General features: G+C 42.7%; 2 protein-coding genes across 5 annotated transcripts in view; one reads left to right on the top strand and one right to left on the bottom strand.

Moving 5' to 3' along the window:
• Positions 1–8,555, bottom strand: part of zcchc2 (zinc finger, CCHC domain containing 2) — a 19,145-nt gene extending 10,590 nt beyond the window's left edge. For all 4 annotated transcript variants that reach the window (XR_014913230.1, XM_085418049.1, XM_085418048.1 and 1 more), the window contains exons 1-5: positions 7,585–8,555; positions 3,054–3,174; positions 2,608–2,678; positions 1,393–1,464; positions 444–544 (exon numbers count right to left, since the gene is read on the bottom strand). Coding sequence is in view for 3 of the 4 variants with exons in the window: in XM_085418049.1 (XP_085274175.1) it covers positions 444–544; positions 1,393–1,464; positions 2,608–2,678; positions 3,054–3,174; positions 7,585–8,376 (1,157 nt within the window). In the remaining variant the exon portion in view is untranslated. The remainder of the gene's footprint in view (positions 1–443; positions 545–1,392; positions 1,465–2,607; positions 2,679–3,053; positions 3,175–7,584) is intronic.
• Positions 8,556–10,569: 2,014 nt separating this feature from the next.
• The window catches only part of LOC146661558 (uncharacterized), an 86,645-nt gene continuing 74,981 nt past the window's right edge, over positions 10,570–22,233 (top strand). The window contains exon 1 of the mRNA XM_085418053.1: positions 10,570–10,624. The gene's annotated coding sequence lies outside the window, so the exon portion shown is untranslated. The remainder of the gene's footprint in view (positions 10,625–22,233) is intronic.

The following is a 22,233-nucleotide window of genomic DNA, read 5'->3' on the forward strand; positions in this document are numbered from 1 at the left end:
TACTGAGCGCCTCAAAATGCCACAAAGCTTCTTGCTTGTTTTCGAAGTAAACTGCGGCACAGTGAGGAGTAGGAATGCATGTCAGATTTTTTACACACAGGAAATGATGCTGAACAACGTCTTTGGGTAAAGCAAGACAGATGGTGACCTCTTATCCTTGGAGAACTCAGAATAACAGAACAAAATGACCACAGTCGCGACTGCGGCAAGTCCTCGGTCAAAGCTGCAGTCCACAGTGTTTCCACATGATCAGATATGCGAATGTCAGAAAACGCCAAACAAGATGGAGCCGAAACATTTGAACACAAGCTAGCCACAAAAATGCTCAACAAAAATAGATATTCCTCATCAGAAACTGGCTCATCTAGCCAGAGGTCAAAAGGAGAATTTGTCCCGCAGCTTTTTAAGATTTCAGGTGAACAAGTGGGCTAGATGTAAATTACCTGAGGTTCTTCTCCACCTCCCTGCTCTCATACTGGCCCCCCTGGTTCAAAAGACTCAAGATGCTCTTCTCAAAGGACTCCGTACACTGATCCTTCGGAAGCTGCAGAGAAAAAGAGGGAAGGTGAACAACAGGAGGGATGCACTGAAGCATTGCCTGTACATACAAGTTTTCATTATGTGTCTTCAAGACCTCGACTTCCTTTTTGTGCTAAATAACCAGCTTTGGGTTCAATGGCGTGGACTGAAGCTGTATTACCATAATGTATATACGATGGTACATCCCGATCACCTGTGCACAGATTAGTTTCGTACAGGACGACGAATAAACTTTAGTGAAACCTCCCACTGTGAAAATGCTTCTTTTTTAAAAACTGGCCAAACATTTGAAATTGGCATCTGGACTCATACAGCTGTTACTGATGGAGGTAAGACCAATCAGAAAGTGGTTCGATTGCCAATGACAACTACTCCACAGTATCCTCAGCAAGGTTCCCCGGATACAACCGTCAGAGCTGGTGTGCAGATGTTACACAAGAAAAACATTTGTGTAAATGCTTGAAGTACAAACTGCTGAGAGTGCTCAGTGTAGAAATAATCAGTAATTACCAGTGTATCAGTCCTATTTACTAATGACACTGCTGTCACTTTGTTCTGCTGATGTGTCTGCTGAAGTTCTGACAGTGAGCCATTTAACTGTGCTGATTAAATGTTACCTACAGCTTCGTCCATTTGCCACAACGTCTTTGCATCGTTTACAACAAAACAGACCTAGTTGCACATGTGACAGAGACACACTCAGACTGAAACCTCTGTACAATCAGAAAACCGTCTTAATTATATATCTTTAAAACAAATAACAGTTCAACAAATAAAGGAATATAACAACACTCAAAGTTCTTTACATATACTTCTGCAGCTCTTCTGCTTTAATATTACTGCTGTGATTACCTTCAGGAGGAAGTTCTCCAGCTCAAAATGGGTTTTGGTCACTTTGCTGAAAGAGGAGTCGGACCACTTCACCTGAAACAGCAGCAGGACACTCCATCACTGCAAAGCCACAAGTGCCAAAAACACCACACAGAAGGACTGCACTAGAAGTTTACCGCACAGTAACGGCGTGAAGACACCCAAGCAGGGCAACGATACTGAATAAAAAGCAACCTGTGAGCATAAGTGGAAAAAACAAACAAACCATTCAAATAATACAAGAAAAAACAAAACTTGTGTTAAAAGGAAGATTGGCTTACTCTCCTGCTAAGAAATCGAGGTGTGACATCTTTTCTAATCTCAGGAGTTGCTCATGTCAAAAAGATAGAATAGAATTCAAAGTTAAAGTTCTGTTTATGAGTGAGTGCACTACAAAGATACGTCAGAGTGTCTGTGTCTTATGCATCAGCAGCTCCTTCCAGTCCAAACAGAGCTGCTGGCTTTACTGTCAAAGCTTAGAAAAGCCAACAGGACAGTTGGGCTCTTCTCCAATTGTTTAATGATTTCTCTGCACACAAGCAACAATCAGGTTACTTTGTTCTATAAAGATCTAAACAGACTTCTCAAGGGATAAAGTCACCAGCTGTGACACTGACACGCACCACTGAAAACGGGATTTTTCTGAGCGCAACGGCCAAATAGGTCAAACAAAGTAAAGAAAATACAGGAAACTATCTGGGCGTTATCATAGGCACATAACTGTGTGTGTGACAATAGGGGCACGTGTAAAAGCTGCATTTTTCTGGCATGATCAAGTTCACAGCTGCAGGTGTTGGTGGCAGAGCAGAAAGCAAGTTTCTGTACGTGGTACTGAGCAGGTATACGAACAAAAAAGGAACAGACAACGTTTCTACAAGAAGGAGGAGCCTTAACTTTCTGTCACTATCACATGTGGTGAATATAAGGGCAAACAAACTTGTTCAGACCCGCCTGAGAAGCAGCAAGTTAGCAAAACAACCAGTGACCCTTTGCCTGTATACACGTGTATTTGGAAAAGCCAACGACAGGAAAAAGACAATTTATTGCAATAACAGACTTCTTATTTTGAACTGTCAATCATGCAAAGCTACTCAAAGGTTAACAGTAAAAATTCAGATTTGTAACTTAACATCACAGCTCATCTTTGACTTGACCTGATCTGAAGCAGTGCCCGAGAGTGCGTGTGCGGTTACCTACCTCAAAATTGTATTCCTTGTCCGTTCTCTTCCGACAGATGCCCCTAAGCACAATTCCCTCGATATGCACAGCTGCACAAACACAGAGGACACACTAATGATATCGTTTTTCCATAAAAACAGCAACATAGCTAATACCGTCTTCAGACACAGTAGTACAGGTCTACTGAAAGCCTGTTGAATTATTTAAGCCCATACAATATCAGGGTCACTTCAGCACCTGCCATGAATAAATCAGCAAGTAGAGAAAAATGTGCATTGGCTTCTCTGCGGCTGTACAAAGTGCCAACATAACAAAAACCATTAGTGCCTTAGAAATGATTACAGCAAAGAAAAAGAGCTACTCGTGAAACTGACTCAGGGCACATATCAAAGCTGCCACGATCTCAGTTGCACCTGCAGCACATAATTGCCATCGTGTTCAGTATGTGCACCCTTTCTATTCACCTTCTCTCTGTGTTGCCCTGCGGCTGGACCGTCGGCTCTGGCAAGGTGGATGGGAGGCTGGACACTCTCCTAGCCCAAGCCCTTGAGAGGCCAGGTAATCTCCCTTCTGGCCCATCAGCTCCTGGAAAACAAACACTCAAAGTTGGAAACATAATAATTCACTGCACGCTGAGCTCTACTTAGAAAGTACTGCATTTCACAAGTGTCACAGTTACCTATGACATTTCAATTTAAACAACTGTGGGTGCAAATTACTAAGGCAAAGTTCGATCAACACCACCAGTGGTTTGTTTTACTTTTCCCACAATACACAGCTGGAGATCAATGAAGGGAATTGGAATACTATCCCAGGATCTCTGATGGACCGATCCCATATTACGTATCGGTATCGGTCCGATACTGACGTAAATTACTGGATCGGATATCGGAGAGAAATAAAAAATGTAATCCGATCCATTAAATATCAAAAAAGCACCTCACAAAACTTGCGACACGGCGTAACTCGGCTCATAACCGTAGCATGTCGGAGCAGTGTGCTCAGTGATAGAGCGGCTGTGTGTATTTGTAGCCTCACTACCAAACCAGCATTTCATCTCTGAAGTGATCCCAGAGAAGTAAAGCAAGTGTGTAAGTTCATCTCTGAATGTTTGTAAAGCTTAACAAGCGATATATGGAGCGACTGCCTCTCTCTCTCTCTCTGCTGCTGCTACTTCAATCGTGAAACTGATCAGTGATCAGCTGATCGGCTTTTCTGTCGTGAGTCCGTCTCTCTTCTTTGTTTTTGGCCCACTTTGCACCAGAAAGAGGAAACCAGCGGCTGAACAACAGCAGCACGTTTAAGCTTGATCAGCTGTTGTTAGAATTGATTTAATATTACTTTCTACTCGAGGATCTTTTTCTACAGCTGACGGCTGTAACTGTGCAGGGGCGGATCTAGCAAAGTGTAGCCAGGGGGGCCGATTGTGCCCCCTTTTCCCTGTTCATGCCCTAAGACATACTTTTCTTTCTTATTCTCATTTAAAATGTCGAGCTTTTAATAAATAATTATCTGACACCCAAAGTTTTAATCTGATGTTAAATATATAGAAGTCCATCACTGCATATAGTAACTGTTAAGTCTAATATACTAGTAAGCTATGTACTTTTTCCTTTGGGAAGATACCATCTGTGCAGTCTGCAGTTCTGTAGAAGAAAGATGTTGAATCTATTTTATTATTCTTGAAAAATTATTTATTTCTGTGCATTTTTTCTTTTTTCCACACTGCATCATATTAAAGTTGATTACATCGATTAAGCATCATGAGGTGGAGGGTGGGGGGGAGCTGCTTACTCTTTAAAATACCAGAATAGGGAGGATGGTGCAGGTTTAAGTTTATTAGATTGATCAGTGTTGCTGAACTATGAAATATTTTGGGTGCAGTGTGTTTTTTTACATACAGATATAACAGAATAGCCTTACTGGGTTTTTTTTTTAACGTCAGTATGAACTTATACAAAAAGCAGCAAGATATTAAAAAAATCAGTTTTATTGATTAAAAAAATTCACTATATTGGATTCATATCGGTATCGGCAGATATCCAAATTTATGGTATCGGACATAAAAAAGTGGCATCGTGCCATCTCTAATCTCTGAGTACATTTTTCAGCTTTTTCTACGGAGTGTAAGACTAATTGCAGTGACTTTATAATTCACTTCTGACACAAAATGAAATCAACGGCCCAAAGCAAATATTAGTCTGTGATAAATTACAAGCCAACAGGAAACATGAACCCACAGAAATGCTGAGCAAAGAAAGGGAAAAGAGCACATATGCATACATAATACAAATAGTACAGAACAGAGCCAAGCTACAGCATCCGTCTGTGGGTACAAGAAGGCCAAGCAAAGCACAACATTGTGTCAGTCACAAGGGATGAAACAGATTATGTATGCATAACAAAACCCCAGAACCCTCCATTTGTTTCAAACCCTTCACTTTCTCTATGTGTTTGCCCACATTTGACAGTGGCACAGTCCAGAGACTATTCTTTAAAAAGGGCACGAGTGATTTTATTAAGAGCAGTGCATCTTCATCAGGCAGGGTTCTGGCTCACAATGACTTCATCCCGGGACTCGTGGAGCAGAAAGCCTTCGAGTCAGAGATACAGACACGTATGCTGCTACTAGCATAATGTGACTGGGCTGGAAACTAAGTCTCATGACCAAACAACTCACACTTTGTTCTATTAAGTATCTTACATGGGGAATAGCGACTGCCATTTCCTGCTACATATCCCCCACGTGTTAGGCAGCAACATGCAAACTCAGATCCCTTAGAGTGGCTGAGACTCTAAAACGAGTGAGGGGTTTCTCATGAGGCAGAGGGAAGGTCTCACCCTTGAGTGGCTACAGAAGAGCTTTGCATTCCTCACATGACTTCAGGATAGTTAACTGAGGTTTTGTTCATTCCTAAAATAAAGCTGAAACAATAGTTTAATAGATAAAACTATTAAACCGTTTTCTCAATACAGCCGATGTTATTATGCCCTCCTGTACGCTTCAACAGAGCCTGTGGTTTGAACTTTATCCACTTATAACACAAACCTGTGGAACCAGGTTTAATGACTGAAATCAACAGTTTGTACCTAATTGGAATCAAATGAACTAACAACTGCTGTTTGAAGACAAGAGGGACCACCATGTTTACACAGAGCTACAGGACGCTCACATCAAGAAACAGCTAAATACTACAGAAATGATATTAATATTTCAGTTTCAGTCATTGGGGAGCAAAGTGAAGCCTGTTAAACAAAGCAGGCTTACTGAGTTGCTTGGATCCTCTTATAGAACAGAGAAATCACTGAAGTCTTAAACACAGACTGGTGAGGAAAGGTAAGAAAATTCAGAGTGGATGTCACGGTAAACCTGCTTATAAAAAAATAATATTCAGGTAGACAAAATGTCCTGGCTTTGTATGCAACTTTGTGATGCATTTCTATGGTATATCTTTGAATTATATTAACAAATCTGGAAGCAGATTAGACGAAACAAAAAGCAGCCAGTTTAAAGGATTCAGTCATAAATGGTGTTGATAACAGCCCAAGGAGGTATGCTAAAAAAGCTATACATTGATAACTCAATATACTTATTAATGTCACGAAGGAATCACTTAACTTGGCTGGGTTATAATGACACCTTATCCACTTTATAGGAGGTTGTGTTCAGGGGTGAGATTTAAAAATCCAATGAAGAGAAAAAACAACAACAACATTTTTTGCAATTTTTGTTGCCAATAGATGGAGGAAAAACAGATCAAAGGAGCAGGGGTCACACTGCATCTCTGCTGCTCCCACTGATATGTCAGTGTCTGGTATTGTATACAGTGTCATCAGGTCCCCCAGCAATAATGTGTCAAAAATGTCGTGCTGCTTGCAGGTACATTAACATTACATTGGCAGTGCCAGCAGTGGGAACCTTCTTTCCTTTAGGATTAACATCCACACTGCTCCATGTGCAATGCTTTGGACAAGTGGTTTTACGTGACCTTCCACAGGCATTAGCAGAGAACTACTGAGCAGATAGACCCTCAAATCAGACATGGGGTTTTAGCTTTGTTGAGCACTCCAAGCCCTTTTCACCAGAAAAAGTAACCAAAGATGAAAGCTGAAAAATTTAAAAATGATTTTAAAAAAATACTTCAATGCAGTTTAAGCCTGACATGAGATTTGAACCACACTTCCCCAAGTGAAAGCTTTCTGCATCTTTCTTTTAACGTGCAATTCTTACAGTTAACACTACTCATCTTATCTGGCTGATAAGATTATGAGATACACTTGCAGGGAGTCCATTTCCAACTCGTGCTTTATTTTGTTTGTATATATATTCTAAAGCGTTTTAAAATAAGACACCAAAACATGTTACCAATCCCACCTTTCATAGAAAATCAAGACCACACCAGCTAAAAGGAGTTTTTTGATGGATGGATGGATGGATGGATATTCAGCTGTGTGGCTGGGTGATTGTTGGGAGACCGGCTCTTTATCAAACACCTGCTACAGCACAGAGGCGCTTGGAAAGCGCTCTGTTTGAGAATTAGTGCTGTCAGAGGAGCGCTTGGCATTGCATCTGAATATAGCTTTAATAAGGGCACAACTTACCCTCCAATAAGCTTGTTATCGACTTACACTGTAAATGGCGGTTAGACAGATGATGGTAACCCATACAGTTAAACAGCAGGCTACAAAACAGCTCCGAGCGTGCGACAGCGTGTAACAGCTGCCCAAACTGTAGCTAGCAGCAGGGTAACCGGCTGGCTTTCATGTTAGTAATAGCATAGTATAATGGCAGCTAATGCTAGCAGAATAATGTTTGCTCTGAGCCTACTCTACCAGTATGTGACATCATTTTCATGTTACGTAGTTTGAAATACATGTATCTAACGTTTTTCCCCACTTTAACCAATTCTGCTGAAGAACACATTTTAAAGTTGGGCGAGTTTAACAAGCTAGCTTAGGATTTAGATGGGCTAAAGTTGGTTTGTTGCTCATTACCGTTGCTTGGACGTTTGATCTACGCTGGCGTTGACGCTTTCCCTCCTCCATAGCAAGCTCTATTTTGTCGAGCAGTTCCCGAACAACTTGGCGTTGGTGGAAGTGGAAGGCTGGGTGCAGGGACGCCATAGTAAAAAGCAGCGCAATCTGCTCCAGAGGTCCTCCGGCTGTGTCGTTTGCAGAGAAGCCGCAGTCTTCTTCTGAATCTCCGTACATACTGTCGGCCTGACACGGCGAGTGAACGTGAGAGTCCCTAAATGGAGGGAGGGGGCAGTCGTAATTTCTGCAGAACAAGGCCGGGTTGACATGGCTGAGTATCCGAAAGAGTATTCCAGCACATTCCCTGCTGTCAGACCCGAGGAGGGACAGGCAGACAAGGAGTTTAGACCTGATCACTGGGTCAACCACGTCCGCTAACACTCCCAAATCGCTCGGACTATTTGCTCGAAACTCAAAGTCCCGTAAAACATGGTAATCTTTTCTAGCGAGATCCTCCAAGTAAGATCCTAAAAAACGGAGCTCCAGGGGTTGGCACATATGCAACAGCCCGCACATGAACTCGATACGCTTAGCAGGGTTTAGGTGCAGGCCGAACCACTCAAAGACGCTCTCCTTGTCCAGTTGTGCTGGATGCACCGGAGGTCTGGGCGAGTCCCCCAGCTTGTCATACGCCACGGAGGGAGATGCCGCCCCGAGAACATGTTGGTGCTTCGGCCGATCCAATGAATCGTTCTTAGCCGTTTGGTTACCTCCTTCCTCGCCCGTTTTCGTCGGTAGCTTCATTTTCAGCATTATCAGTGCTACGAGAGAGCCTTCAAAGTGTAGACGACGGACCAATATACATTACTGACAACCTCACACTGCCTCGTAATACTGAGCGAGAACCGAATATCCGTCGTTTTACCGTGTTATTACTGTTAGCTAAGCATCTGACGCGGCGCCACTACAGAAGCCCTTTTCACGAAGTTACAGTCTTCTTCTACTCTGCATTAACGGCAGTGTGGCAACTACTGTTAGCTCATTGCCGCCACCGCGCGACTGGTGTTGGAGTTACAGTGGCACAATGAAATACTGTACTTGAAAAACTCAAACGTAAAATCAAATTACAGGCCTGTAATTTTACTGTAATAGGCATACTCTAATGCAAAACAGCGTATTCTGCTACTTAATTTGTTCAGTGAGATTTAGTGTAGTGCATGAAACACTAAACTAAATCGAGGGCCAGAAAAAGATGCTTCGTGGGCACAGCCGACATACCCATCACCCATTTTTAAAGTGATCTTCAGCAATAGTTCTCCACTATAGGTCACTGCATGGGCTCAGGAAAACTTCCAGAAATCACTGTCTGTGAACAGTTTGCTGTGCCATCCTCAAATCCATGGTTAAAGCTTTATGATGCACAAAAGAAGCCACACATATGAACATGAAACGCCACTATCTTCTCTGGGTCAAACAAGAACTGAAGCAAAGAGAGAAACTGCTCTGTGGTGAAACGAACCTACATTAGAAATTCTTTTTGTAAAACATGGAGGCTGATGATTCGTTTCTAAATTCCACTTACTGATGAAACTTTATTGAACTTTATTGAAGTGCTGAAAACAAGACTTCATTAAAACACTTCTATTTAAAATATAGGATCACCTCACATTTAAAATTGATCAGCAACCCAAAGGATAAGTATTTATTTTAATTAATCTGTATCTGTCCAAATGTGTTCCAATCCCTATTTTAGGGGCAAAATATGCTAAAAGGTTAATATCTCCTGGACAGTTTTTCCAGTTTAAAGCGAAGATCACGAGCCATCAGTACTGTTCATTGAGGCAAGACCGCCCTCTGGAGGAAACATCTGGAAATTACAAGAGTGGCAGTAACTACCAGCAGCACCTCCCATACAAAAGTGTGACAGCGGTATCCATGTAACTAATGCTGTATGTTGAATCTTGAACTTCAAGCTCATTAATAATGTGTTCGGTATATATATATTAACATATTATTTTTTCACTGCTGTGCTCATATGAATACACATAAATAAAGAAAACAAACAAATTGTACTACAAAAAATTATGTCAACTACTATAAACAGCCTCCACTTTGCACTTTTCACAATTTTATTGTGAATTTTCAATTAAATCGATTTTCTTTTAGTAATAATGGGCTGAGATTACAGAGAGACAACACATTAGTTTCTCTCAGAAACATGTTAAACATAATTCTACTTTTTTATTGAGCAAAGGTAACCTCAACCTTCCCCGCTCTGCTGTTTGCTGTTACACACAGTTGAGTCTTTTGCTTCAGCTTAATTTTTAAGTACAGTATATGGTTTGATAACACATGTATCCAAATGTTATTGTAGAAAATGATGCTAAAATCCAAGTTTTCCCATGGGTTGGTCTGTGAGGAGCAGACGGAGTGTAACGTGTCATTTCCCTTTGTCAGTGATCGCGACTTTATCGCAGTGATTCAACGTGAGCCGCAGCTGCTTTTTCATCTCTCGCTGCAGAGCTTCTGTAACCCTTTAATTGAACTCATCTCCTGTACAGCTGCAGAAAACAGCGTGCTGTGAAACCACAGTGCTGCCGTGCTTTATTACACGACTGCTGATCACAGGCTCAACACTTGATCCCCTTTATCTCAGACTCAGAGAAACTGTTGTTTAACTTAACAACCTTCACTGAATGAGGCTCCTACTCTCACTTAGCTCAGTTAAGTTTATTAACTGTTTGTTGTTTATTTCACATTGAATGTTAAATGAGTCATTTATATAGTCAGACTTGTAAGCCTTTTTCACACATCTAGTAGCACCGTGCATGTAAGTGTGTGTGAGTAGATCCACACTGGATATACGTTGGTCTTAGTTGTGTCATATTCCGTGGTGGAGTTGGCCACAGTTTACAAAGGCTGCCCTGACACTCCCACTGCACCCTCTGCCAACCAGGAGGAGGACTGTCACTGCCGAGCCAGGCGTCCTCTCTCTTCAGCGTCTCCCAGCAGAGTCGCATTCATCATTGGCTTGTTGCAGCTGAAGGAGAAAAGGAGAAAGGTAAGGACCTGTCAACACTTCTTTATTACACATGCTCTCACACAGTGTAGCTTTATGAGGAGGAAGCCTGGACAGAGTAGCTGTCCATTAGATTGCCAGCTACTCTTCCTTTCCTGGACTTCTCTGTTCTGCCCATCTCTGCTCAGGATAGTGGTTGTTGTTTCATTTACTACTTAATCTGCGATATGCATGCATCTTGTCTAAAATGCGATGTTACCACAGCGTCAGTTTGGTTTGGCCAAAACTGACCGGCCATCAGGACAACAAGAAGCTAAATATACTGCAGAAGTCATACATCAAACTCTGTGATTATGGGTCAGAGAGTTGAGGTCCTCAGCTTTACTGGAAAGCACCAGCCTCCCTGTGTGTTTCTTGGCATGTTTAAGTTACGCTGTCAGTTATGTCTGTTCCCTGAAATAACTTCTAATTACTGTATCCACTGTACAGCAACACAATAAATTGGAAACGATGGAAAAGGTGTGTGCCGGACAGTTTTTAAGATCGTCATGGATCGCATGGAAGAAAAGTGCAGTTTTCAGATGCAGTCACCAATTATCTTTGAACAAGAGATGACAGTGAAAGTTCTGCTCGGTCACTGCAGTTATTTTTGACATCAGCTGCTCGTTGGTTTTTGACAGAGGAAAGATCGGATCTGGTAAAATATTACCTGGTTTGACGAGCAGGAGATACAAAGCAGTGTATTTGTAAAGGCTGCGTTGCAAACAGAGCTCTTTCACTGATGTCTTTGTACCTTTACCTGTGCTAGCTGTGGCTGGTTGAGCAGGTCTGTAGAAACATTGGTTTAAAATGTCAGGTTACCCTGAGCCAACATGTCATCACTCTGGGCAGACAAGATGAATCTATGAACTCTAACCCTATCGCATTATGTTACTTCACTGGGATGTTTTCCACTCTTCAGATCTTCAGGTCAGTCCCTAATCAGAGCACTAATCAAGTTCATGTAACTGTAACACAAATCTAGAAAAGGCACAAAACGTGCTGTTACGTAGAAAGAAGCAATAACTGAGCAGAGAAGAAGCAAAATGTGACTTGAAATTGAAACAGCATCTGTGAAATCTCAAGTAACTGGAAAACCTGACATAAATATTGAGAATTTCATTTACCAAACATTCTTTAGTGAAATCAAAAGTGTACTGCTCATCTTTTAAACAGGAGGCATTTAATCCGACAAGATTAAATCCAGATGTGAAGTTCTCATCACAGAGAACCTCACATCTGGATCTATATTTCTTTTTGTCTGTTACTGCATATAAGTGTTACATGACAATAAACAGGGATAATCAGGCTGCAGTTCCAACGGAACAAAATGTATTTGAAGGATCAGTCCCTGATCTACCTGTGAAACCGCAGGAAATATGTTTTGGACAGTGTTCAGAATATAGAGATAAATTAATGCCAGGATGTAGCCGACGGCATGAGGTCAAAACCGAAGCGGCCTAGCAGAACTACAGGTTGTAAATAAAAGATGGACACTGCTTTGGGGTCTTACAAAGAGAAAACTTCTTCTCTAAACAATAAGAGACAATCGATATATTTCAACTGTCAGAGTTTTATATTGGTTTTGTGAGTAATATTCATGTTCGGGCACATTAACGTTTCTGTTGGGTTTTGATTACACTCATAAAGTGTCATTATCATCTGTTAAAGCCTGCATCGAGTGTTTGTCGTATTACTGAGCTGTTAGCATGCACGAGTAGAAGGCTAGCTTTTTATGTGTGAAACTGGCTTCCATTCGTTATCATCAGTTTATTTCAATTTAAGAACATCTTGCAAGTTTCTTGTATTGAAGCAGGTGTAAAATTCACTTTTTTTAGGCTTGTCTCCAATTTTCTCTACAAGGTCATGAAGAGGAAGTGAAGTTGCTTGTCCAGATCAGCTCTGGTGAAGCACACGTACCCTCTTTCTTCTTTTTGATAAGGCTCGTACTTATTCTGCTGACCCTGAATCCACCCCTAGTTATTCTGCGCTAGGTACTGGGAGCTTCCCATGATGCACTGCCTCTTCTTCACTCTCTGTGTTTATATACTCCACTTTGCATTTAATCATTAGTTCTTTTCCACAGCGTGTCTTTAGTCCTGTCTCCCTCCCCTCACCACCATCAGGTCACGGCAGATGGCCCCGCCCCTCGCTGAGCCTGTTTCTGTTGGAGGTTTCTTCCTGTTAAGTTTTCCTTCCTACTGTAGGCAGGTACTCGCTCATAGGGAGAGATCAAATTGTTGGAGTTTTCTCTGTATTGCCCTCTTACAGCACAAAGTGCCTTCAGGGACTGTTGTTGCGATTTGGTGCTATAAACAGTGGAATGAATTGAACTGAATTAATGTCGAGCAGCGTGATGAGAAAGAAATGTAGGAGCTCTTTAACATCAGGAAACACTTTCCTGTTGAGTCTGTGGGCACAATCCCCATGTGTCAAGTCACAATTATTATAAAAATGATATTTAGTTTGTCAAACACCTTTTAGTAAAATAGACAGTAAAGCTGCTTTAGGGCACGAGTATCTTCTGTTTGATACGTTGCCTCAGAGAGTCACGTGCCGTCTTTGGAGAATACTTTTTGTAAGACGCAGTGGCATTAATTAAATGATGTGACACATTTATTGTTTGTTAAGCTTTCAGAGGAAATGAGTTACAAGTAGGTAAAGTGTGTGTAGAATGCAGGCGTCAGCATTTGAAAGCATTTTCTAAAGCGGATACAATGTGTCTAACTTCACGGCTAAAATAATACCGTTCCAGATTTATCCACTCAAAATGTATTGGAAAAAAAAATCATATTATTTTAACTGAGAAAGCTATAGTGTACTTGAACAGGTTGGGATCCAGTAGCAGTGCTGCTCTCCGCAGTCATCATATTACATGGACCAGTGAAAGGCGCTGAGCAATCCCAGCAACATTTATGCACCAGGAATGTTCTGGGATGCTGAAGCCAGCGGAGGCTGCTCGTGTGGTTGGTAAACTGCACTTCTGGTTTGCTAGAAGAAGAGTGAGGTTTTGGAGGAATTCAGGTTCAGTACACACCTCTCCATGTCTACTGACTGATGTGTGGAAAAGAAGAAGCGAGGAATGGTGGATGCAAAGAGAAGAAGCAAAAAGAGTGTCTGTGTGGTTTTTTCCAGACCTGGTAAAGATAAAAACAGTGAACGGTTATGAATGATCTCCACTGGTGTGTTGTTTCCCTCTTTTACTGTTGATGTTCTGTCTTTGGATGTCTTACATCTGTATCTTTTACTTTCTTTTATCCTTTTCCACCTCAGCCATTTAAAGTTGGGTTAAAAGTCCGCCTACTCTCTAAAGGAATCCAGCTGCTATAACGAAAGAGCTGTTTAGGATTTGTACTTGGACAAATACTCTCAGACAGTCAGCCCATGTTTAATATGAGCATCTGCCATTAGAGCAGCATGAAGACAGAAATGGGGAAACAGCATAACTTTAAATTTCACATCAAATCAATTGAATTGCGTCTTTACGTAATTTGTACATGGTTATAATTACTTGTATTTTAAAGTGTTGATCAGGAGTGTGTACGAATCAAGTTCTGTTCTGAGTCTTAGCCGGTCCCATCCAGTCTGACTTATTGCTCTCAGCTTGGGACTCAGCTTCACTCCAGAAAAGAGGACAGGTTGAGCTGATCTGTGCAGGCAGGCAGTGCCTACTTTTGAATCCAGCAGCCATTCATGTGGTGGAGCTAGTTCAGATACGCTGTTATCTAACTGGACAGAGGCTGCTCAGGGAACAGTCGCAAAGCTTCCCTCTTAGCTTAAATTAGAATTTGCAAAGTCATGGAAAAACTCAAGCATCCCAGTTATGGCAGCGTTCGTGCGATGCAAACATTTATCATTTAGGTGAATTAGCCCACTCTGTAGACCAATCGTTCCCATGTGTCATATAAGAGATGTTTGAATTCAGTGCCCATGTGCCAAACACTTCCACTCGCTATAGTAGGAAAAGCACAGGCACAGCTAATAACCTTAATTAGGGCACTGTGCCATTTAGTTGTACAAATAAGCCATTTCACTGAGCTCACAGGCTCATGTCTGAAGAAGAAAGGGTTAGTTGTACCAAAAATGTTAGTGTCTTGAAAAATACTTGCCAGTGTTAGCAACGATTGCCTGCTTTTATGTGAAACCCACAGCTTATGCAGGTTTGTTTGGTTCTTCTCATTAAAGTGGGAATGTTGTCTCTTTTATGGTCGAGCAGGATGATTTAGAAGGCCGGTGGCTTAATCCCCGGCTCCTCCTGTTGCTCATGATGTGTCCGTCGGAGTGTGAGTGTCAGCAGTGAGAGTGCAGAGGTACAGATGAAAGCATTGTATGAGTGTGTGTGGGGGACTGGGTGAATGAGACTTGTAGTAGAAAGTGTTGTGAGTGCTCAAATTGAATAGAAAAGCGCTATATCCTCCTGAGAACCGAGGGAACGAGAATCTTCCCATTGAACTTTTTTGTGATTTCCTTCCTCTCTGGACGTTGTGGAGGCCACCCAAGCAAATGAGATATCTGTGGAAGGCCCTGCATGTCCTTTATTTAGTAGATCAGGACGTAGGAGGGTAGCTCAGAGGACATAAATGAATACGCTGGTTCTCGATAAAGAGACTTTCATAATAGGAAGCTAAATAACACTTTGGTACTGAGGCTGGTGAATTGTTCAGAAATGTGTAGAAGCCATGATGCACAGTCCAGCTGTAGTTTTATTGAAGGATGTAGGTATGAATATACATCTGTGTGCATATGTGTGTGTGTGTGTGTGTGTTTGTGGTTCTGAAAAGAAAGATTTGTACAACAGATGCTTAGTATTCACACATAAGGATGAAACATCCACACAAAGGATACTTTATACTTTCAACATGTTAGCAGTTAGCAAAGGGGGCTAGCAGCAGCCTGACATGAGGCTAAAAGCAGCAACTATTCCGGCGCATGTGGTGCACTAACACTGTAATTAGCACACGCTTCTGCACAGGCTGCACTGCAGCCTTCAAAGAGGCAGGACTCATTTCTACTATTACAGCCACTGCCTCCACATTAATCACAGTTTTCCATCTTTACCCAGGATGCTATACAACTGAACAGGCTTACACATTCATAATACAGCTGTGAGACTTTGGCTCAATTAAATATGTGTTTGCATTCAAACCATCAGTTCCAGTTTTATCAGCACATTCACAGAAAATATAATTGCTGCAGTTAAAATTACCAGGACTCAATATCTAATATTACAATAAACAATATAACTACAAGTATAATGCACACATAGCTCAGTCTGTAGCTTCAGTCTGATATTTCTGCCCCTGGGGTACCTGTGGATCTCCAGACTTGCTGAATGAGTTGAGCTGTCAGGGATGCATGTGCTGAGAGCATGACCTAGTGACAGCTGAGGTCAGATGAAGCTCTCATTTGGACAGATAAACTAGCCTCACTCTGTAGACCTTTTTCATATTTTTGCACATCAGCATGGGGAAAGCAGAGGTATAATAGAGATGACTTATTCCCATTAAGTGTCTCCATTAAGCCTCATGAGACATGACAGTGAATTAACATGCACTAAATGGAATGTAGCTAACATTACTGTAGTTTTTTCTCCCTGTGAAAGTTCTATTGAATTATAGTAAATATTAAAGTTAATATTGAATAGTTTAACATTTTAATGTAACATTGTGTCTTTTCCTTTCCTTAAGTAAAGATTCGGTGTTTGCTTACAGCTGTGCACTCACACGATTCCATGACATAAAAAGTGATAGCGAGGTAACTCTCCCACCTTGACATACAGCGGACAGTGAGAAGACCTGAATAATTATATTTGGGCCTTTAAATGATCAACATGGTCAATTATTCAATTGCGCATGTTTTTTCTTTATTAACGTGGCCTGATAATGTTGCACTGATTGGAAATGTTGCAGAAAATAAAAGCTGCTCACTGTATAGTGGGTGAAAAGTATAAGCACCCTTCAAAGCTTCAGTCAATTCAGAGTCAGTATCTGTGAAAGCCACGATACATTTCCCATTGTTCTTTTTACTATTCAGGGTGCAAAATCCCAGTTAAGACCAGTGTTGAATTTTTACATTTTTACTTATGTCTGCTTATGCAGCTTAATTATCACAATAAAAAGAACATTAGCATCTCAGATTAGCAATTTTTCTACCATTCAGATCAGTCAGAAGCTAGCTACCAGCTGGTCTACTAGATAAAATGAGCAAGCAAGCTATAAAGCTAACCAACTTTAATCTAAACTATACAGTAATAAAATCTGGCACTTTCAGTCGCACTGCTATGGGCAACAAACACAAATAAGAGCTGCCTCCTAAAAAAATCTGCTGGAGTATTTTTAAAAGTAATGATATAGTAATTTCTTGCTGGAAAAGTACAACATATGGTATGTTTTTACCCCAGGACCTGGTATGTTGTCATTTGTTGTCCAACAAAATAAAGACTTTCCATGACATATTGTCCCAAAACCTGGTTCAGTCACCCGTGTAAACAAAAACAAGAATGGACAAGAAGGCATTATTATTCTGGAAGAGATCCTCCCCAACACGATAGAAACGTTTCATGGTCGTTAACAATAATGATTCAGAACAACCTTTATCAATCTTCAGTGACTCTGCAAGTGGCAACAGACCCAAACTACACAGAGATGTTTGCCTGCATCTCATATGTGGCTCGAGGACTCCATGTATCAACCTGATTAACTCACGAGTGATAAAAACAGCACCCAGCTCATCTTTTCAGTGGCTCTTAATTCACTTTAAAGCAGAAACTGGGATTCATTCTAAAACTCAGAACACACCCATGATGAACCCATGCTCCTAAACACACAGAGGCCTTTTATAGTAAACATAGAGTTTGCCCATTTCAAGCCTGTAGCAAACTTACTACCCATGTTACCTACATATAACTTATATGGCGTTTAAATGTCCATTTAATTTAAATTTATTCACCAGTTTGATCTTGTAGAGAGGAATATGTAAGCAGTAATACAAAAAAGTTACTTAATAACAATTCTTAGTGATTCCTGTCAAGGTTTTGCACACACTGCCTATTCTTTCGGTGTTTCTGGTTTAAAAATATTTCGGAGAACAAGCATTACAGGGAGAGGACCATGTCAAAGAAAGGTTGTGGTGGCTGTACTCTCTGCAGCCCACGGATCCTCCCCTGTCTTTAAAGCCTGTGCCAGCACAGCGCAGCCTTCTCTGCCATGCCTGTGTTTCTGCTCACGTTGTTATTTTCTCTGGGCCTGCCTTGTGGTCGGTGGAGCCATGTTTGTGCTGCCGAATGAAAACAGGGAAAGCTCCATCATGTGTTGCATGGTATGGCATGAAATAAAAAACTCACAAAAGAATTTTACAACACAGAGGAGGAGGAGGAGGAGGTGAGAGGAGAGGGGACAGAGGAGAGGGAGAGACAGAGATGTAGTCATTTCACAAGACACTCTGGACTCATTCTCACATCATATATCACATGCAGTATGTACCAGCTGCATATTACAACACAGTGTGTCCACTGGACGTGGGCTGAGTCCTTGCATACATGTTTTAGTGCTCAGTGTCTGTTGTTCAGGACAGAGTTCCTCTGGTAGCATGATTTAGCTCTAGCTGAAAACACACACAAAGCCAGTACGTAATGACTGTAATAACACTGAAGCATTTAAAGCAGTTATATCTTGCTCTAGCTGACCTCCAGCTGTTTGACTTCTCGTTCATGCTGTACTGACTACACACTGAGCTCGGTGACAGCAGTGAAACATTTGGTTACATGCAGGTGAAAGCGAATATGAAACAGAGTTTTTCAGCTTAGTGACAAGTTACTCCTTAAAGGCAGGCTAAATGTGCTCCAGGGCTGCAGGGTAACTGCTCACTGGGGAGCTCCCCAAGGTGGCTTAATTGCAGCCAGCTGATGGCTGGAATAGCAGCAGCTAGCAACAGCTGCAACAACATGATGGAGTGTGTCAGAATGGAAGTGTTGTACTTTTTGTTTGTCGTGAGTTTCGTGATGACAGTGGGGTAAAAAAGGAAAGGTTTCTTTCACAAGAGTTCTGCTGGCTTCAGCTGGTCTGAGGGGGGACGGCTAACCTACACATCTCCCTGGTGCACTATGTGTGGCACAGAAAGGGCAAAGTGCTGACGATGAAGCTATTCACGTACACTGATTTACTTTGAAGTAGCAAGTTGAGATAAAAATGTGTGTATTTACGTTTCATTTTGAGAAAAATGGTGTTGTTTTTGTGCTGTCTTGAGTGCAGGGAGCCAGTTTAGCACGTATTAGCGAGCCATATTGTTTCAGCACATGCAGAATATGGTTTCAATCACTTAGAAATGATAACTTGCACTGATTAACTGTTAAAACCCACGTAGTGTTTCACAGAGTGGTGAGCTCCTCCCTATCTGTACTTCTGAAACACAGCTAATGACCTGTTGCCAATCATAAAAAGAGACCAAATCAATGCTCTGAGAGCTTTGATAGTTTCTAGTTCCTGGGCTGGGAAATCCCTCTATGAGTTATGACAATGATGAGCAGGTTCATGGTTTGAAAATCTCTTTAAGCCATAGGCTCCTTAGCTACACAGGAAGTCTCATTTCCTCCTCGTGTTTCCACCACATCTGAGAAACTGTGAACAATATTCAAACTGATAACAGAGTGAAAAACAGCATCAATGACTGTCATATGTTTTCACACAGGAAGGAACAATGTGACAGTCAGAGTCATTGTGTCCTTATTGTGTTTGATGTGGCAGAAATGGAAAAGGAGAAAGCAGGGGTGTTATGGCCAAACCAGCAGTGATTGGCTGACTGATTTATGAGTCTTTATTTCTGCTTCTGTGTGTAACTGCACTGAATTACAGAGCAAACACAGAGTTATTCTTGCTGGCTTTCATTCTCAGCTCATTTGCATATGCCCACTCTGGTTCCCACAACTCAATTATTTTCTGACTATAACTTTATATCTAAATAAATATGTATCCACGGATCGAATGGACCTGCTTTGTGTGAATCCTGGGAAGTCCAGGGAATTCAGTAAAGATCTGCCCACCTAATTTCTTTTTTATTTGAAGTTATTAAAGATGTTGTACAATCATTCCACTCTGGAACAAGAACAAGAAGAGCCCCAAAATCCACATCCATGGTGCGTGTATATAAACGTGTGACCATAACTGTGCATGCAAAGACTTTTCTATGTAAGGAAATTCTGCACGTTCCACACACAAACATGTGCATTTAACTGCTGCAGCATTTTGCCGTGCAGTTGTTTACTTCTTATTTTTACTTCTCATAACTCAGCAGAGCGGATCACCGGAGGCGATTCAAACCATCAATCCCGACAGTGATCATGGGCAACGTGAACTCGTTACAGAATAAGATTGACGAACTGTGCGCTCTGAACAACCACAGACTATACCGTGAGTGCAGCTTGTTTATCTTCACGGAGACGTGGCTAACCGAGCTAACGCCGCAGGCTAACGTAGACCTATGCGGTTTCACATCCGTGAGAGCCGATAGGGACACGCAGGCCAGCGGAAAAAGCAGAGGTGGGGGACTCATTGTCTACGTTAACAACAGATACTGTAACCCTGAACACGTCTCCGTTAAAGTTTCGGTATGCCGTCCGGACCTGGAGCTGCTAGCTGTTAGCTTGCGGCCATATTATCTACCTCGGGAGTTCAGTCATGTGATCTGTGTGTGTGTTTACATCCCTCCAAGGGCCGACACAACAGCTGCCTGTGAGAAAATACACACAGTCACAGCAAGACTTCAGACACAAAACCCCGAGGCTTTCATTATTATATCTGGAGACTTTAACCATGCCACACTGGACTCTACTCTGGCTGCTTTTCACCAGTTTGTGAATTGTCCCACAAGGAGCAACAGGACAATTGACCTACTGTATGCTAATGTGAGAGATGCATACAGAGCCACCCCCCTCCCCCCACTAGGGAAGTCAGACCACAACCTGGTTTACCTACAGCCACAATACACACCCCTCGTCCAAAGGCAGCCTGTCACAACGCGCTCCATCCGGAGATGGACCCCAGAAAAGGAGGATGCTCTGAGGGACTGTTATGACACCACAGACTGGGATGTGCTCCTGAGCCCACATGGTGAGGACATAGAAGGGGCGACACACTGTCTTACAGACTACCTCAACTTTTGTGTGGACACGGTCGCCCCTGCTAAGACGGTACGGTGTTATCCTAATAACAAACCGTGGGTAACACAGGAAGTCAAAGCTGTCCTCAACATGAAGAAGAAGGCTTTCAGGAGCAAAGTGAAGGAGGAGATGAAAGCAGCACAGCGGGAGGTGAAACGCTGCCTGAGGGAAGCAAAGGACACCTACAGGAGGAAGGTGGAGCAGAAGTTGGAGAGGAACAATATGAGGGAGGTCTGGAATGGTGTGAAAACCATCACAGGCCACAACACCAAGAAAGGCACAGTGGGGGGGACTGTGGAGAAGGCAAACGAACTCAACAACTTCTTCAACAGGTTTGACCAGCCCACAACCCCCCCACCCTCACCCTCACCTTCACTACAGAGTCCTCTCCCCACTCTCCTGCCTCCCTCGCTTCCCCCCCTTCCTGACACCATGACACCCCCCTCCTCCAATCCCTCTCTCAGCAGCAAGACATCTCCCCCCCTCCCCTCCTCCCAAACATCTCCCAGTGTCACAGTGGATCAGGTCAGGAGGCAACTGAGGAAGCTTCGCCCCAGAAAGGCAGCAGGCCCAGACAAGGTGTGTCCTAGGATGCTTAAGGCGTGTGCTGCTGAACTTGGGGAGCCGCTACAACGAGTCTTCAACCTCAGTCTGCGACTGGGGAGAGTGCCCGCCCTATGGAAGACATCCTGCATCGTCCCGGTCCCCAAAAAGAACCGGCCCAATGAGCTGAATGACTTCCGACCGGTGGCACTGACGTCACATCTTATGAAGACTCTAGAGCGGCTCTTCCTCAACCTCCTCCGACCACAGGTACAACATGCCCAGGACCCACTACAGTTTGCATACAAGGCGGGTGTCGGAGTGGAGGATGCCATCCTGTACCTCCTACACAGAGCCCACTCACACCTGGATGGGGGAAAAGGCACGGTCAGGATCCTGTTTCTTGACTTTTCCAGTGCCTTTAATACCATCCGGCCCTGTATGCTTCAGGAAAAACTGAACAGGATGGAGGTGGACCCCTGCCTGGTGGCTTGGATCTCCGACTACCTCACCGACAGACCACAGTACGTCAGGCTGAAGGACATCACGTCTGACACTGTGGTCAGCAGCACAGGAGCCCCACAGGGAACTGTGCTGTCCCCTCTTCTGCTCACCCTGTACACCTCTGACTTCTGCTACAACTCTGAATTATGCCATATTCAGAAGTTTGCAGATGACACGGCCATCATGGGGTGTATCTGGGATGATCAGGAAGAGGAGTACAGAAGTCTGGTGAGGAACTTTGTCGCATGGAGTCACACAAACCACCTGCAACTCAACACCTCAAAGACTAAGGAACTGGTTGTGGACTTCGGGAGGTCCAGAGAAGGTCCACTGCCAGTTCAGATAGAGGGGGAGGAGGTGGAGGTGGTCAACAAGTACAAGTACCTCGGGCTGTGGGTGGACAATAAACTGG

This window comes from Rhamphochromis longiceps, linkage group LG9 (genome assembly GCF_057381845.1).
Source record: "Rhamphochromis longiceps isolate RC_006_pf linkage group LG9, R_longiceps_female_GT1.1, whole genome shotgun sequence".
Lineage (NCBI taxonomy): Eukaryota > Metazoa > Chordata > Actinopteri > Cichliformes > Cichlidae > Rhamphochromis > Rhamphochromis longiceps.